The 17,253-nt window shown below is 41.1% G+C and overlaps 1 protein-coding gene across 2 annotated transcripts in view; it reads left to right on the plus strand.

The window, feature by feature from the left end:
- The window catches only part of Gli3 (GLI family zinc finger 3), a 271,582-nt gene that overhangs the window by 137,506 nt on the left and 116,823 nt on the right, over positions 1–17,253 (plus strand). For both annotated transcript variants that reach the window (XM_060372711.1, XM_021640081.2), the window contains exon 4: positions 10,220–10,325. In XM_060372711.1, the coding sequence (XP_060228694.1) occupies positions 10,220–10,325 (106 nt within the window). The remainder of the gene's footprint in view (positions 1–10,219; positions 10,326–17,253) is intronic.

The following is a 17,253-nucleotide window of genomic DNA, read 5'->3' on the forward strand; positions in this document are numbered from 1 at the left end:
AGGAAATTGGGAAGTGTTTTCCTGCTTGCATTCTCATGAGCCAAGCACGTGAAAGGGATTCCTTTCCCCTAAGCAGTGGGGGATTCTTTCCTTTCTCTCATTTCCTTGTTCATCCTTGCAAAGCGGCTTCGGCTGTGCTTTATTATTTTACAGTCATGGTGAGAGAAGCTCTTAAAATAAACTCATTGCTTAAAAGCTTTGTGTGTTCCTGCTAGACAATGAGAGTTCAGAGTTTAAGAGACAAGAAAGTGGGACCTTTTAATGCTCCCAGTATGCAATAAACATGCCGGAATTTCAGTGGAATCCAAAGGCATACAATACTAGCATGAAGAGCAGGCCGCAAGACCTTTGATGTTATTGACAGAAAGAGGGTAGGGGCAAAGGGGCCCCTGTCATTTCTGTCAGGAGCCTTTAAACTTTCGACCTCCAACCTTTTGTGTTAAAGAGCTCCTCGCAGATGGGTATCAGCAGCCTGATCAAGTATCCCGAAAGCACTGGAACATCAACATTTTCTTGGTGGCAAAGGAGTCCTGAAAGGATTTTAGTGCCCACTGTGTTCGTATTATTATTGAGTGCCCACCATAATCTGTCCTGCCCTATGGATGTGTCAGGCTGGATGCTGCAGTGCTCACATGAAGTCGTACTCTGCCCAGCAGGCTAGAAGGTATACAGTTCAGAGCCCTAGGGTCTGCATCAGGATGTTTATATGTAAGCTGGACATGTGGCCCTGGCATGCTCTGAGTTTAAGTAATGTGTGAAAATCTGCATCGGATTCTAAACAGAAGGCAGGTCAGCCCTGTGGGTTCTCTCTTTTTGCCTGTTGCTGGTAGATGGTTGTATCCTGGAGTAGGTAGGTATATGGCTGTGTCGAGAGCTGCCCCAAGCCACTGTTGCTGTTGTGTGGCCTTTTTTCTTTGTTGTTTTCCTCTTCACTTTTTCAGTTGTATAATAAACACTTGAGTGTTCCCCCTGAAAGATAAGTTAGTCCTTTCAGCTCTCATAACCCAGGTGGCCAAGGTGGGAAAGCATGCAGTTCTGATCTGGAGCTGAGTGTACGAGATAGGACTTGTGAGCACTAGACCTGGTAAAATGGACAAGGTAAGATGGAGAGAGACAGCGAATTTCCACATGGTGGAGGAAATGCTCCATTATGCACGTAAAGATCTAGACTCCGGTAAGCAAAGAAGGCAGCAAAGATGGGGTGCAGCCCTCTTCAAGTTTCATGGGTAGCAGTAGCATCAATGCATTTAAATCACAAAGAAAGGAGGAAGGAGCACACAACTCCATGGGACCACGAGTAGGCTGACTTAGGAGGTAGCATTTTCATTGTCTCTTGACTGGTTGCTAAGACCCAGATGTGAGCATGTGCATTCTAGTTTCAGTTCTTCCATATCTTCTCTTCAGGGACCCTGACTCTTCTATAGTGTGCCAAGCCTCTGCTGATGTCCACGACCCCTTCATACCTTCAAAACAAGCACCACACAGGTGCCTCTGACATACCATTTGTTAAGTTTGCTGCATACTCCAAATGTAGCCCATCCATCTTAGACCAGCTCTGTGTACTGACTCTGAGGAAATGCTTTCCTATGGTCCCAATGAAGCATGGAAGGTTGCGCTCAGTGGCATACTTTTTGTATTAACTGCCCCTTATCTTTCAGCTTCAGCCCTATCAACTCTATCTTCCCAATGAAGCACAAAAGACTTCATTTCAGTGGTGTAGGTCTCTTGGTATTCATAACTGATTCCTCAGCCCCAGATTGTCAGCACACACAGATTCTCAATCTAAAGTATTACATAAATGGCTGCTATCCTAAGACTTGATAGTATCTTTGCTCTCTTGAAAGGAAACTGTTGCCACAATCCAGGTTTTAAGTTTCCACAACAAGGCTCTAAGCTCTAGGCTCTCAATAGCTTTTCTAGCTCAGAGTTCCAAAATCTTTCACAGTCCTCCCACAGAATAGTCATTAAGGAGTCACATGGTCGGCCAAGTCCACCACAGTGACACCCCACTCTTGATACCAATTTTTGCCCTACTTTCCTTCTGTAGCTGTACCAAATACCATTACCAAAAGCAACACTGGGCAGGGAAGGGTTTATTTGGTTTAATTTTAGGTTACATTGTTTCACTAATAGAAGAAGGGACAGGACCTTGAAGGAGAAACAAAAAAGGACTGCTGCTTGCTACTTGGGAGCATTTGCCGGGAATGTGTGACCCACAGTGGGCAGGGTTCTTCTGTATAAAGTAGCAATCAAGGCAATTGTCCTGTCCAAAGACAAGCTGACAGATCCATTTGGGAAAAATCCCCTAATTGAGATTTTCTTCTTAAGTGACTCTAGGCTGCATCAAGTTGATAGTTAAAACCAGCTAGGACAGTGTGTTAGCCTTTTGTTTATAGCTGAAATACATGGGAGAAGCAATTAAAAAAAAAAAAGGAAGACTTAATTTTAAGCTCAGGATTTTAGAGGATTCAGTCCATGGTCATTTGATCCCACCTGGTTAGGAAAAATATCATGGCAGTAGGAACTTATGGTAGATGGGAGCTCTTCATAGCCAGTCAGGAAGTAGAGAACAAGAAAGAAAGTGGCCATAGATCTTCTTCCTCCACTGAGGCGCTGTCTCTAGAAGCTTCCAGAACATCCCAAAATAGTACCATTGAACAGTCAAAGCATGAACCTGTGGGGGATATTGCATACTTTTATTGCCATAAGAGGACACATTCATTATTGGCTGAGAGACAGCATACCGCATGGACATAGATGGCTGCTTGAGGAGCATCCAATCCCTGAAAGGGATATCCTGGACTTAAATAGGCAGTCTAGACTAGAATCCTCAATGCATAGACTAAACTGAGGTGGTAAGTGTTGGGATCAGTAAGCAGGCATCTCTATGGCCAGCTCCAGGGGACCTGACAAACCGGTTATCAGGCATTTGTGAAGCCACCAAGAAGACCACCTGCTGACCACCTGGAACTACCTGCACATGCTCTGGGTCACCTTACAAGAGAACTGGAGCCCCTCCTCTCTCTTTCTCTTCTGCCTCGTCTCTCTGCAACCTCCTTCCCCTTCCCCTAATAAACCTCCCATGTGTAACAGGTCTCGTGGTGTGATTTGTGAACCTGCCGTGTAACCTTCGCAGCCGCATGTTTCCTAACAGGAAGGATATTTTATACACTGGATATATGGCAAAGGGAGGGTTATGGCCTATCTAGGTATTAAGTCTGGGAAACATAAAAAAAAAAATAGTTTGAAGCCAGCCTGCTCCACAGAGCAAGTTCTAGGACAGCAATGCTACACAGAAAAACCATGTCTCAAAAAAAAAAAAAAAAAAAAGGAAGGAAGAAAGAAAGGAAGAAATAACAGAAATAACGAAAGAAAGAAATAATGAAAGAAAGAAATAACGAAAGAAAGAAAAACGATGAAAACCTAAGAGCATTGGCTTTGAAGTCACCTAGATCCTCTACTGAGGTGCGAATTTGTCCATATACCACTGGACAAATACCTTAACTGGTTTCTCCATCTATTTGTATAAGAATTGTTTCTTGGGGTCAGGCCATATGAAGAAATAAATGCCATCAGCTGTCTCAAAAGTCTTCGTGTGTGTGTGTGTTTCAAGCATATAAACATATTTTGTGGATTCTATTTATTTTCACTATCATCATTTTGATTATTGCTGTTATTGGGGCAAACAATTGGAAGAACTTTAGCTCTTCTTTGACAGGAATGATAAATGGGATAATGGTAGAATTTAAGCAGAGAGGAGAATAACCCATTCTTTAAAAACTTATCTAATTTTGAACAGAAAGAATGCATGTATCATTCACATTCATTTCTTTTTTAATTCTCTCTCATTCCCCACCCCCAGCATGGAGAACTAATGTAGGTATTTCTGCATGCTAAGTGTGTTCTCTACCACTGAGTTATACAGTTGCCAGCCAGCATACTCAAGATGTTGGTGGTTTTCCATTGACTTTGATGACACATCTTTCTTTAGTAAACATCATTCTCTTTGGTAGGTCTGTGGAGGCCAGTGTCAACACTCAGTGCCTTGTGCCAGCCCTCTCCAGGAAGTCAATACTTGGTGCCTTGTGCCAGCCCTCTCCAGGAAGGCTTGGGTGTATGTTACCTGATTGTTCCTCAGCATTCATGCTTCAGCTGTAGGATTGAGAGAGAAATTGAGGACTTGTCATTGTGCCTGCATTTCTATCCACTGACAGGGATCTCGTCTCATGTGTGCTCTGAGAGTAGGTGGACAGACTGTATCAACTTGCTTTGCAGGCTTTATTTTATGGGACGTGGGGTGGATCTGAACAGACACTGGGATTTCTTTTCATCTTGATGCTTAGAAATACAGACAGATAAGATCGGGGGGACAGTAAAAGTGCTTTAGAAACGATGGAGATCCTTGCTTGGGTATACTAAATTTCGCTGCTGAAAAGTACTTGAGGCTTTTTGATTGTTTAGTTCTTTTTTTTGTTTGTTTTTGTTTTGTTTTGTTTTGTTTTGTTTTTTGAGACAGGGTTTCTCTGTGTAGCCTGGCTGTCCTGGACTCGCTTTGTAGACCAGGCTGGCCTCACAGAGATCTGCTTGTCTCTGCCTCCCCGAGTTGCTGGGATTATAGGTATGAAACACCTTGCCTGGCTGCTTGAGGTCTTTTCTGTTTGGTTCTTTTGATAGGACACAGCTCCTAAACCGAACCTTTGCTGATCTTTGGTTTCCTAACAACTTAGGTGACTTCTGAATACATTAACTCCAAGGCCTCTGATGTGGAGCTAAGGTTGCTAGATGTTAATAAACTTAATCAGAGAACTTAAGGCACTTGCCAGAAGTTCTTGAGATTTAGAAATAGTGTGTTTCCTGAGCTGTAAACAGTTTTAAAAACTACTTCATGATCTAACAACAGGTATGTCAAACTTTTCATGTAAATTCGAGTTTTGTGTTTTCAGTGTTATTTCTGATCAGACTAGAAAGTTCTACCATTGTTGTAGGAATGTGGCCCTAGATGACAGGTAGACAAATAAGCCGGGCAGTATTTCAGGAAAACTTGAAATTCAGAAGCTGAGTTGTCTGACAGTTCCAGATCCTTTCTGTAGCATGTGCTCTCCAAGTCAGGTCTTCTATACACAGATTCTCTGAGTACATCTGCACCATTTCTACAGTATGTAGAGACACAGTTTCTTAAAACTTTTGTGACACGGTGTCATTCGGTCATAAATGTCACTGTTTCAGTACACCACATCTTCAGGGTCCAGGCGATGAGCACTTTCACAACACCCGCGCCATAGAAACACAATGATGCGTATTCATAACTCTCAGGAGGTTACACACTCTACACAGCACACACTTAAGAAGAACATTATCTTGGCGCTCCATGGGGTGATGCTCCATGGATACTGAACAGGCCCATTCTGTCTGTGTGCAACAGAACTCCTTAGATTCCTCTCAGGAGAACCAGAGACTATCTTAACTCTAGTTTTGTGGTAAACTACCTGCCATGTCTCCCAAGGGGCCAGATCAGTTCTTCCTAGGTGCTGAGTGTCCATAGACAGGGGTAGCAAGAGTCTGAGGTTAGTGAATCAGTCTGGATGTTGAAGTCAGCTGTTACAGTGTCTCCCTCTAGCCACTGGACCCTGGAAGAGGTGACAACCGAAAATGTCTCAAGTTTACAAGAAACTGTGGTATAAGGTCTGGGGTGCCTGTCTATACCATTTCATCAATGGAATTTCTTGCCATTGCTTTGGTTTTTCCTTTCTTCTTTTTCCCTGCATTCCTACTTGAGACCTCCCTCTATGTAAGGAGGGTGCTTGTATTAAATTTAGCCTAGTAGATACCAGCACAGAAGCCCATGCATCCCTTTAAGGTCCCTTTACTGACAGCACGTACAGGGGTGGCTAACCATCAGGTGCAGCATTGCTCCAGCTCCAGTCTTGAAACAGTCCCAAGGCCAGACCGCATTGGTACCTAAATCAACCAGGAGGACTTCTGCAACCAGCAGTTTACTTCTGTTGATTTCGCATCTACAGCCTCCTGGGCTTTCAGGCCACTCTGGCATCATTTGGTGAATTACTCCTTCAGGGCATTCACTGAGTTGACTTTGATCTCTCCCTTTTTAATCTACATTTTTGTATGTAAATTTCAGACCTTAAAAGGCAGTTTCCCAGGATGGCATCCAAGAGATCTTATAGCCCGAGGATACTGAAACTATTTCCTGGGAGAAGTCTGTAACTGAAGATCAATCTCCATGCATTCCCTCGCCATAGGTTTTATGATCAGCCCATGCTGTTGCGAAGAGACCTAAACCTCAGTGCCTCTCATCTCTAATGAACCCCCTAATACTTGGCATGTTGACAGGCAGTGTGAAGCTGCATACTGACAACTCTACCCAGCTCAGATGGTTTTTACCATGCACTTCTATTTAAAGGTATATCAAGTCGATTACATATTCATAAGGTTTAAAGACTTTGCTAGGACACACCTTTCAAATCTCTGCTTAGTATCGGAGGCCTCCAGCACCACAATCAAACGTTGGGCAGGTGTGTAATAAATCATCTTTGCAGCCATGCTTGTCTATAGTCCACTGCTTACCATGGCTCTGCACACCCACCCCTACCTACTGGAATTTTAATTCCTCGGTAAAATTGATTCCACCAGGTCTGCACATTATTCTCCCTGTCTTCCATTTAGCGCGTTAGTTTGCTGACAGTAGAGTACACAGCACTTAGCAGCTGGTTTGTGGAACCATCAGTCAGGAAATTGTATGATAAATAGGAGGTAGCCAGGTTTAGTGGCACTTCCTTCTGCTTCAGCAGTTTTCGCCTGACTTTGGAGAAGTCATCATGGAGTGTTTTGTCATGTCCTGGGGCAAAAGATGGCTACGGTGCCGTAACATATTACACATACATTGAGTTATGATGCACCCCAGCTGCACTGCTCATGTGTAAAAAATAAACCGTGAGGTGGCTGATTATGATGGCTGCTGGCAACAGGGACCTTTTCTCATCTTGTGGGTTTTCCTGGACAGCTTTTTGGGTCTGTGATGGAAAACGCTGATGCATAGAAAGAACAAACCAAGATGCAAGTTGAGGCAGGCCTTTGAGGACTGGGCAGCATCTTCCAAGGAATGTTGGGATTATTCCCCCGTGATGCCATAGGTGTGAGAGGAGTGCTTTTCCTGTGTTTTATTTTTTGTCATTTTAGGGTATGTCAAGCATTCCTTAAATCAAAAGAGGGTTGTCTTGACTGGTTCTCCCCCTTCCAAAAAAAAAAAAAAGTGGCTTAAGAGGGGTGATTTCCATGAATATCCTAAATATAACCTACAGTTGTTCACATGGGCTTCAAAGTCTAGAAAATCCTGCTTAAACTTAACCAACAGGGAAGCATATGAGTTGGAAAACTCTAAATTACAACCAGTTGTCACATGACATCATATCTTCTGCTCTTTATTTAGATATACTTCCAGAATTAAGAATTCATAAACTTCCCTGACCATAACAGTGTATAAACAGGGCTGCAAGATGCACGTAGAATTAACTTTCAAACTCTCAGAAATGCTTTAAACCTAACAGGTGAGGACTTCACTGAATGTCACAGATGTATGTGATATCTTTCTCTCATGACTAAAACTATGGTGAAACTTTTCTTCCAGCTCTGACCCAGTTGGTCCCAGTGTTGCCTGAGACAGGTGCCTATGAGAAGCCTTCAGACCATAATTTACGATTGCTTCATTTCCACGCCGTTCAATTAAAAGTATTCCTTTTATTTCCAAGAGTGATGACACCCGTGGTGGGGAGGGGTGCTGCAGAGCCAAGCCTGTTTTGGCATATTTGATGACCATCGCCTTTACCCTAGATTTGATTGTGATTAATGTGGATCAAACTTCAGACACATTCAGTGAGAATCTGGCTGACTTTCCAACTAGTCTCAAAGACTGCTTCATTTAATTTTATGCTGTCTTTAGGAGGATGGATAGGATACCTTTCATCAATGCCGCTTAAATAAAATAGGGCATTTTGGTTTTCCATAGGGTGGCTTTTCATCTCGGGGTTGCTGAGTTAAGTGTAACAGTGAATTTGCCATGTGTCTCAATAAACTTCTACCTGAAACTCAAATTTAGCAAGCCGTTACAAGAGCACTGGCTTACATCCTTTGAGTACTGATTATTAAACTTAAAATACAGTAGGTTTTTTTTTTCAGGTGTACTTACACATTGTGTGAAGTGTGAAAAGTGATTAAATAACCCCACCTGATGAATTTCCTCATGATGCCACAGTGACACTGATTTGATAACACAGAATTAATTCCTTCTCTGCTTCTCTACTGTTAACTCCCTCCTTACCTGATGTTACGACAAGCACGCATATTCACTGAGTCAGTGGCATTTCTCAGCTTCTTAGAACTCTTGCGCTATTTCCTAAGTTTTGAACATTGAGGAATACAATGAAAGAGCCCCCCCTTTGTAGGCTGCACGTAATCAGTGAGTACATACTTAAAATTTTTCCCTCTTGCCTTTTTGTCCTGAGTATAGTTAGATCTTTAAAGAAAGGACACATGGGGAAAACTTGGGGGGGGGGGGAGAAGTACAGCTTACATGCTAGAAGGTATATTGAAGAAAAATTGGTAAATAGATAGATGTAGAGGGAAGAAAATGAGATTCAGCTGAGTTCAACAGTGTAATAGCCACCCACGTCCACTCACATTTATTACTTGGCACCCTCAGTTGGGGTGCCTCGTTGCCAACTCAGGAAGTGCAGTTCACACGCTTGCCTGTTGTACTCGGCAGTTTCCCAGACCTTGTTGCCGGGTTTGTACCTTCCAGTGGCTGCTCTGGATGCACAGAACCTGCTTGTTGGGCTTCTGTTTGATTTGCCTTTAAGCCTGCTAATTATAATCTTAAGAATCCTGAAGGAACTGGGTACCATTCTAAGGTTTGTTTGCTGTGCATTTTAATCCCCAGGAGTGCTCTGCTGTGTGTGCCTCTGCTGTGACAGGTGACTGTCAGTGCTCAGTGGCACCATTTAAGGATCACCTTCTGACATATTTGCTGTGATACCAATTAGCACTGGTGCCAAAGGTACAGATTTTGGTCTCTCATTTTATTCCTTGGAACGTGGACAAAACGTTAGTTCTAAACCCCATTGGCATTTTCTTCAGTTCATAGAGCAGATCACTATATTTTAAATAAATCTTTACTTCTAGACTTGAAGAGACATCAGGTACAAGTAAATTTGGGTAAGGAGATTATGGAAAAGTAGAACACACACCCAGGACCCAGCAGCTGATGGGCAGGATGTGAGGAAGAGCAGAAGGGAGGGGCTACATTGGCTACAAAGGGAGTAGTTTCCATAGTTCCCCCATATCTCCCTCTGTGATGAGGCCCAGTGGATCTTATCACTCCCAGTCAGATCTGTAGGCCTCTTCTTTGGGGAAAGAGGAAATTTGACTGTCCTGGTACCAGAACTATAGAGGCCAAGAAGAAAGGGAAACATGCGTTTTTGTTTGTTTTGTTTTTGTTTTTTTTTAGTCATGTATATGTTGTGAATATATATATATTCATATATATTGAATATATATGTATATATATATATATACCAACACCAGCAGAAACTGTAGGAAAGACAGTTTAACCACCCCCCAGGGGCATGACACTAATATTAATATTGTGGTGTGCTTATTTAAAAATTACTTGACAATGTGATTTTTTTTCCTAGTTTTGTGAATCCTGCCTTGTGGGCAGCCTTCATTCCAGAGAAAGAAGCTCTGCTGTTCCTCTCGTTCTTGCTTTTCTGGTGTAAAGTGCACCAATGGCTCTGCTTTCTCCAGAGCAGACATGCATTGCTTGCCTCGTCATATTTCTACAGTAGGTCAATGAGCCTCTTCATTAGCTTTCAATGACTGTTCTAGAAATTCACTTTTAAAGCTTTATTTTTAATTATCTGTATGTGTGTCTGTATGGCAATTTGCACATGACTTCAGGTTCCTGTGGAAGCCAGACAAACGGGTTAGCTCCCTTGGAGCTGGAGATGTAAGCGCACTGGATGTGGGAACTGGGAATCAAACTCGGGTCCCTCTGCAAGAGCCGCAAATGCTCTTAATCATTGATCCATCTCTTTGGTCTCAGCTCTTGAAATTCTTAAAAGAGATTCGGTTCAGTGAAGTTGCCTTGGGCTGAAATGCTATCTTAAAGTATTCGTTTTATGTAAGGTGTACTTTCTTTCCTTTTCAGACCCTCCTCATCTTTTCCCTGCCTTCCATCCTCCTGTACCAATTGATGCCAGACATCATGAGGGCCGTTACCATTACGATCCATCTCCTATTCCTCCATTACATGTGTAAGTATTAAAACGTTACCCATTAATGAAATGGACCTAAATACTGGCTTTTATGGCTTCAGGACTTTTTGTTAATGCATGTCTTCTGGGCTTTGAAGCGGGGATAGCAGTATAAGGTTTACTCTTAAAACATGGCAAAGGTCTCTCTGTTCCTAGACTCGCTGCAGCAGACCCTGTGCTTTCGGAGGTTGCCTGTCACAAGGTTTAGCTGTTGTCTGACTATGTGGCTGATGAGAGACAAACAGCTGTTAGATACAAACTTAAAACTGAAGCGTTAAATTTAAATCCCGAAAGCTTAAAATAAATATGTGTTTGGTTTTGGTTTAGGTTTGAAGTTAAACAAACTAAATTTTTGATACGTGAAAGAGTTCTGACCAAGGATTACAGTGGATCAAAATGAAATGTTTATTATGGAGGATTTTTCAGAGTCCCCGTGGTCCATATACCAACAGTTGCTTGATTGATGAGAATGTCACCCAAACAAAATGGCAAATGTGACTGAGCCCGTGCTTCACATAAGATAAAAGAAAAGAAATGCGGCGATAAAATGTATTTATTGTAAAAGAAAATCTCATGGAAATAAATATTATCTCACTTGGTATTGAGGGGAAAGAAAAAGAATGGTGGATTTACAAACAAACAGAGCATTCTTCTGCAGTACCATCCGGAAAGCTGCCATATGCTATAATAATTGGATGTCCTCTCTGGGAGGGGCTGCTTCCTGCTAATGGCCTTGGTACACATGTAGTCATATGTAATAATCACCTTCCTTTCTGAGACAGGGAAGTTAGAAAAGCAGGAATAATACTTTGAAGAATAATGCTGGTTATATAGATGCTAGATTGCATCTCTCTGACTATTAGTTACAGCTGGTAATTATATGGTATGCTGAAGAAAAATGAAGTTGTTTTAAAGCAAGTCCTCCTCTGTGAACAGAATTAATTGATATTAACAGTGCTAACTGCATGCCCACGTACACATATAATATTTTACCAACCGGTTTTGGGATCCATCTCCTATTACTGAATTGTAATTTCAGTTCCGATTTGCCTGGAGGTAAGTAATAAATCTGCATTGAGACTTCTGTAAGCATTGCAGAAGTGGGTATTTACAGAGGGAAAGGCAGAAACTTGCGACTTACTCTTCTTGTGACTTTTACGGGAATATAAGCAAGTATTTACAGAGTTCTGAAGCACATAAAAGGAAAGGACCAACTGAAGTCCTACTACACAAAGGGAAAAGTTAGTTTCTAATTTGAGTTTTCAAGGTGACCTGTGAGTCACCTTTATGGTATGGATGGGACGGCATGGATCTTAGTTGGGGTTCCGTGCTGTATCTAGATCATACAAGGCCTTAGAGACAGATGTCTGATTTCTCCTGAACTTGAGTCTTTGTGATGAAGTAATTTAAGTCAGATATTCTATGGAATCTAGAAGCTCTTCACTCTTTCAAAAATCATGTCCTAGAGAATTTTTTTTAACGGGATGTGCTGAACTCTTTCTTCTGGCCTTATTATAGTTCATCTTATAAGTAGACTTAAATAGGAAATTACCAATTTAAAACTGCACTTATTGGTCCTCTGGCGGACTTATAGGAACAGCAAAGCCACCTGCACCCACTGTTTCGGTTCATAGCAAAAGCAGTGACACAGTTAAGGTAAGTCATATCTGGAGGAGCTGAGAGTTGGTCATGGACTTTTGCTTCAGCTGTGACATTGAGCTTCCCAGTGCTTTCTACTTTTTCAGCCAAGTTTTAAGATACATAAGCAGTAATTGACTAAATTGTTCTTGAGCAGCCTACCTGTATAATTATCAAAGAGTTATAATGTAAGGCTGCTTGACAATTCTGAGTTTCAAGAGACGTTGTAGAGGGTTCTGAGAGAAGGTTGTGGCTGTGGAACACAGCACATGTCTGTAGTTTCCCGGGGTTGTGCCACTTCATCTTGTTCTAGCAGATCCCTGGGTGGATACTGAGCTTAGGAAAGAGGCTCTGGGAATTTAGAGCAAGTTACATCTCCACGCCTTTATGGAGTTTCCCCTTCGCATTGCCTTCGATGCCTTTGCATGGTGAGCTACGGTTCATACTATCCCAGAGGCTGTGTCTGTAGCATCTCACGTGTACCTATTTATTGTCATGGTTTTTTTCTTGCTTGGTAATTTGTCAGGAGTTGTCATTGCTCTTTGCTCCTCTGTGGAAAGTGCCCAGCATATGAACAGATAGACAAGCAAATGGCACTCAGTGGACAGCCAGGCTGGTCCAGTCTTTGAGGCACTAGTTGGGTTATTAGCACGCTTGAATTCCCCTTTGCGTTCGCCACTCACTCGTTCTGTAGGCTGTGGCAAACTCCCCATGGTGTGGTTCTTCCACTTTATTGAAATGAAGCTGTCTGCCTTGCAGAAGGAGCTCGATAAAATAACATTCATGTATGTATTCTGCAAAGGTTGGCTCTCTAAATGCTTAGGGTTGATGTATAAGGGCATCGAGTTTCTTCTGGTCTTGCTCCATGATAACCTTTTCTTTATAATTTTAAAGTTTTTTCTTCACAATTTATTAATTAAATATCCTGTGGTTGGGGATTTAGCTCAGTGGTAAAGGCCCTGGGTTTGGTCCTCGGCTCTGGGGAAAAAAAAAAGACAAAATAACAAAAAGACCAAAAAAAAATTATCCCAATTGAAGCCCCCGTTCTCAACTCCCCTGTCCCACCCTCCCTTCCACTTTTCTCCCAGTCCCTTCTCCTAGTCCACTGAAAGGGGGAGTTCTCCGCTATTGCCATATGATGACTTTTCTGACAGGTGTGGGCACACCTGTAATTGTTAATGCTGAGGGTGTTGATTGTAAATGTGGCCCATATACCCAAATCTTCAAAGTAGTAACTATAAACTGTAAAAGTATCTTATTGAGAATTTGAATTCCAGAATGCTTGCTGTATAATTGTCTTCTAGAAAATGAAATCAAGTGAAGTAACTCACTAAAGCTTTTAGAGTGAATATTTTTAATTACAGGAGAATAAAACTTGGAGATATTCTCATTATTTTGTAAACACAATTGTTCTTCTGGTGCCAACTTTAGAAACTAAATTATAAGTCTCTGGAAAACAGGGGCCTGTGTTGATGGAAACGCTGACAGACAAGTGTTCAGAAGGATGGCAGGCACTGCGGTAATTATGCTATCATATTCCATCATTAAAGAATCTATTGAAAAGGTTTATAAATTGCCCCTCTTTTTAGATAAACCACCCTATATTAAGTCATCAATGATATGGTGCAGAATTAAATTAAAATCTCATAAAATGAAATATGTTCTGTATTAGCTGTTTGACACTTAATTTGCCTCTGAATGAGTAGAGGAAATCACAAATTAACCTGCTTTTGTTTTTCCAACCGTGGCTTATTAGGTGGTAGAACAACTGCAATTACAGCCCAATAATAACCCAGAAGCCTTATAAATATGTACGGAAATATGTCAGCCCACGTTTAAAAACCGAGTTTGTTATGTGAAATGCCTTTAGCTTATCCTCCTCGTTCTCATGTTATCCACAGTTTCTGGTTGAGCAGGGTAGCTCAAGGATAGAAATTTAGGTGCAGTGAATTTAGGGAAGAGGATGAATAGGAATAATATTAGTATTTGTTGGTGATATTTCTTTCAGTTCAAAATCATGAACTTAAGTTAGAAACGTATCTCACGCTAGGTTGTCACATTAAATTGTTTTATAAAATAAACAATGGCTGTGTTGTGTTTATGTCTTCCAAATAGTTTCCTAAACATTGACTATGAGAATCTTTTCTTATCTTTTGAGTTGTTGGGAATGAATTCGCCACGGCTTGTGCCCAACCGACAGTTGAAATGTCTTTCTTTCTTGTAATGATCACGGACTCTATGGATAGGGAAAAACACGTTTTAGGAAAAACACGTTTTAGAAAAATCACCAAAGTCTACATAGCATATACTGAGCTTCGTTGGTGCATTAGTGATAAGCCTGTAGCAGTGATGTGTGGGTTTTGTTCAGTCTTCTCTGTGTCCTGGCTTGAGTGGTTTACATCAGGGCTGTATCATATGCTATGGGCCCTAATGAAACCCTCTAGACTACTAGCTGTTACCAGTTTTTAAAGTTTCTTTTAAAATGTAGACAGTTGGTTAGTTATATCTTGCTCCTCCAAGAATACACACCCATTTCCGTGGCTTTTTTTAATAGCAGTAAGGAATGTACTTTTGCTTTGTGAGTATGAATGCATTTTAAGTGTTGGAACCTATTTGATCATGTTTTGTTTTAAAAGTAGATATGATTTACTTTTAGAAACCCAAATTATTAAGGTTTTGAATTCCAGTATGATTTCATTCACATTCATTTAAGGTTTCCAGGGTGTGCTGGGATCTATTCCGTATGTAAAACCTATTTGAGCCAAGTTTTTCTCATTCATGAACCAGTATGAATTAGATTTTGGACTCTCCCTTTGCTTTATACCGAGATCTGCAATTCATTTTCCAAAGCTGAGTCCTTAGTTACTAATCCATTGCAATAATTCAAGCCCCAGTGATCTGATCTTCTTGCCAGTGGAACTGAGTGCTCTGCTTGGCTCATGTGGTGGAGGAGAATAGCACTTCACCAGCATCTCCAGCCAGTACACAGATGCTGGTGTGTACTAATTCCTCTTAGAAAAGCGCCTTTATCTTCGCTGGCCAGTGAAAAATGAGTACTCTCGTGATTCTTTTCCTTGAGTCAAGGTGGCTTACATGGAGGCTACCCAACTCACTGCAATCACTCTTAACCAAGAAGAGCTATTCTTTTTGCAAGAAGTGCTCTACCTCCTGCTGCCTGGAGAGGAAGTACAGGGAAGAGCATTCATATTAGCTTTGAAATAGAGTACACTGGGACAAGGGAGGCTTTGCCCCCGTGATTAGACAGCCTTTTAGGCCTGAGAGCAGAAGGTGAGCAGCAAGTTTGGAGAATGATTGCATTCATTATTTCCCAGAGAGAGAAAGTGCAAGAAAAGATAAACCATTATGGTAAATATATAGAGAAAGATACATTAAGTAGATGACCAGGGCTGCTATTCAGTCTTCCTTCACCAATGGATTCAGCATCTCTTTAGTTTATTGGGAATGCATGAAACATTTATTCAGAAGTCTTCAGCCTGATCCCTTACTTAAAACTCTATGATGAGTAGATATGCAAAATAGTGGTTTTATTTCATTCCAAGGGAATCCTCCACTAAGATAAGGAGATGTAGCAAAATCTTATATTTGGGGCATAACTGGTTTTTAATATTTTAATAGCATAATTTAAAACAAAGAAAGGAAAGTGTTTTATATCCTCTAGTGTTTGGATCTACCACAGATGCTGCTGAGACTGGTAAAATGTAATAACATTCTATTACATTGAGTATTGTATTTCTTTGCATATGTGTGACTGAGTCTATGCTGTAATATTATTATTATTACAGGGTTATAACTATAATATAATTTTTATATTACAAAATATTACAAATATAGTATATTCCTATATGTTTATGTATGATTATTTATTATATAAATACATTATAAATATAATTTTATTATTATTATTTTAGTGATGAGAATGGATTGTTGTTTATTAGGCTGCTGTCGTAAGTTTTTTCTTTTCATTTTTATTTGTTTGTTTTTGTTAGAGTATGCTTCCTAATGCCAACAAAGCTATCCCACTCAGGAGTGAAAAATCCCAAATGCTCGATTGCTAAGATTCTATTAAAAGTTTCTATTGCAGTGGTAAATGCTTCCTCCCACCAGGCTAATCCCTTGATAGTAAATCAGCTACTGTTGTAGAGATCTGTTGTCTCCTTGGACTTGGGTACCAGTTGTTTGTGTGTGTGTATATATACATATACACATGTATTTATATATGTATATACATATAATAGTACCATATATATGTATATGTGTGTGTGTGTGTATATATATATGTGGTACTAGTTATATGTAGATATATGGTACTAGTTATATTTTGAATGCCAGAATTTCATTGATAAGGGACGAAAGAAACAGAGTTTACATGGGAAAAAATACATAATAATGACCACAGCCAATGCTGTGTGTGTTTGACTTACAGTGCGTGTTAAGCACAATTTTAAAGGCTTTCCGTAATTATCTACTGAGATACTTGCCCGAAGCCTATGATGGGGGTTTTTATAATTAGCCCCATTTTAAGCTTACAGCAATCCAAAGATGAAGAGCGCATATCGCATGTTTGCTGTGGGCCGTGGCCGTATTCTAGTTCAGGGACTGGAGTCCACACCGTTTGCCCCTGTTGCTGGGTCTCTGCTGATAGAAATGAAAACCACACACTTTGCAGGCCTGGGCCTTTCTTAGCTGACTCTGTCAATACCTGTGGGAGGCGGTGGGCATCTGCTGCTGGCTTCTGCAACATGCTAAGATGAGCACATGACAGTCTGGAGAAGTGCAGTGGAGGCCACGTTTTTGTTCGGGCTTTTGAATTAAAAGTTTCTCTCTAGCTAGAAAACTCAGATGCCAGTGTGCACTGCTGTAGAGTGTGTGAGGCCAATGGGACAGTTGACTTAAGTGTGGTACATCTTACCACTTTGACAAGACTGTATTAAAACATGCGTAAGTAGCCAGCACTTACTTTGTGTATCCAGTAGACTTCAAGCCTCCTTAACTTACTCTGAGTGGTTTGGTTTTTGCCCTCCCCGCCAAACCTTTTCCCTTCAGGTAATTCATGCTTGCTTCCTCACTTAACATGTTCCCACTTGGATGACTTCTTACCAGACTTCTACTGGGAACAATCACCTAAGCTAGTATGTGACTCCCAAGCCAAACTTGGCCCACAATCTGTGTTTCTCAGTACAGTTTTACTGGGCCACAGTGACATCCACTGTGTACTATTTCCACAGCTATTATTAACAGAAAGGGCACAGGTGAGTAACTGCAGTGTCCC

Source organism: Meriones unguiculatus, chromosome 19, assembly GCF_030254825.1.
Source record: "Meriones unguiculatus strain TT.TT164.6M chromosome 19, Bangor_MerUng_6.1, whole genome shotgun sequence".
NCBI classification, from domain to species: Eukaryota; Metazoa; Chordata; class Mammalia; order Rodentia; family Muridae; genus Meriones; species Meriones unguiculatus.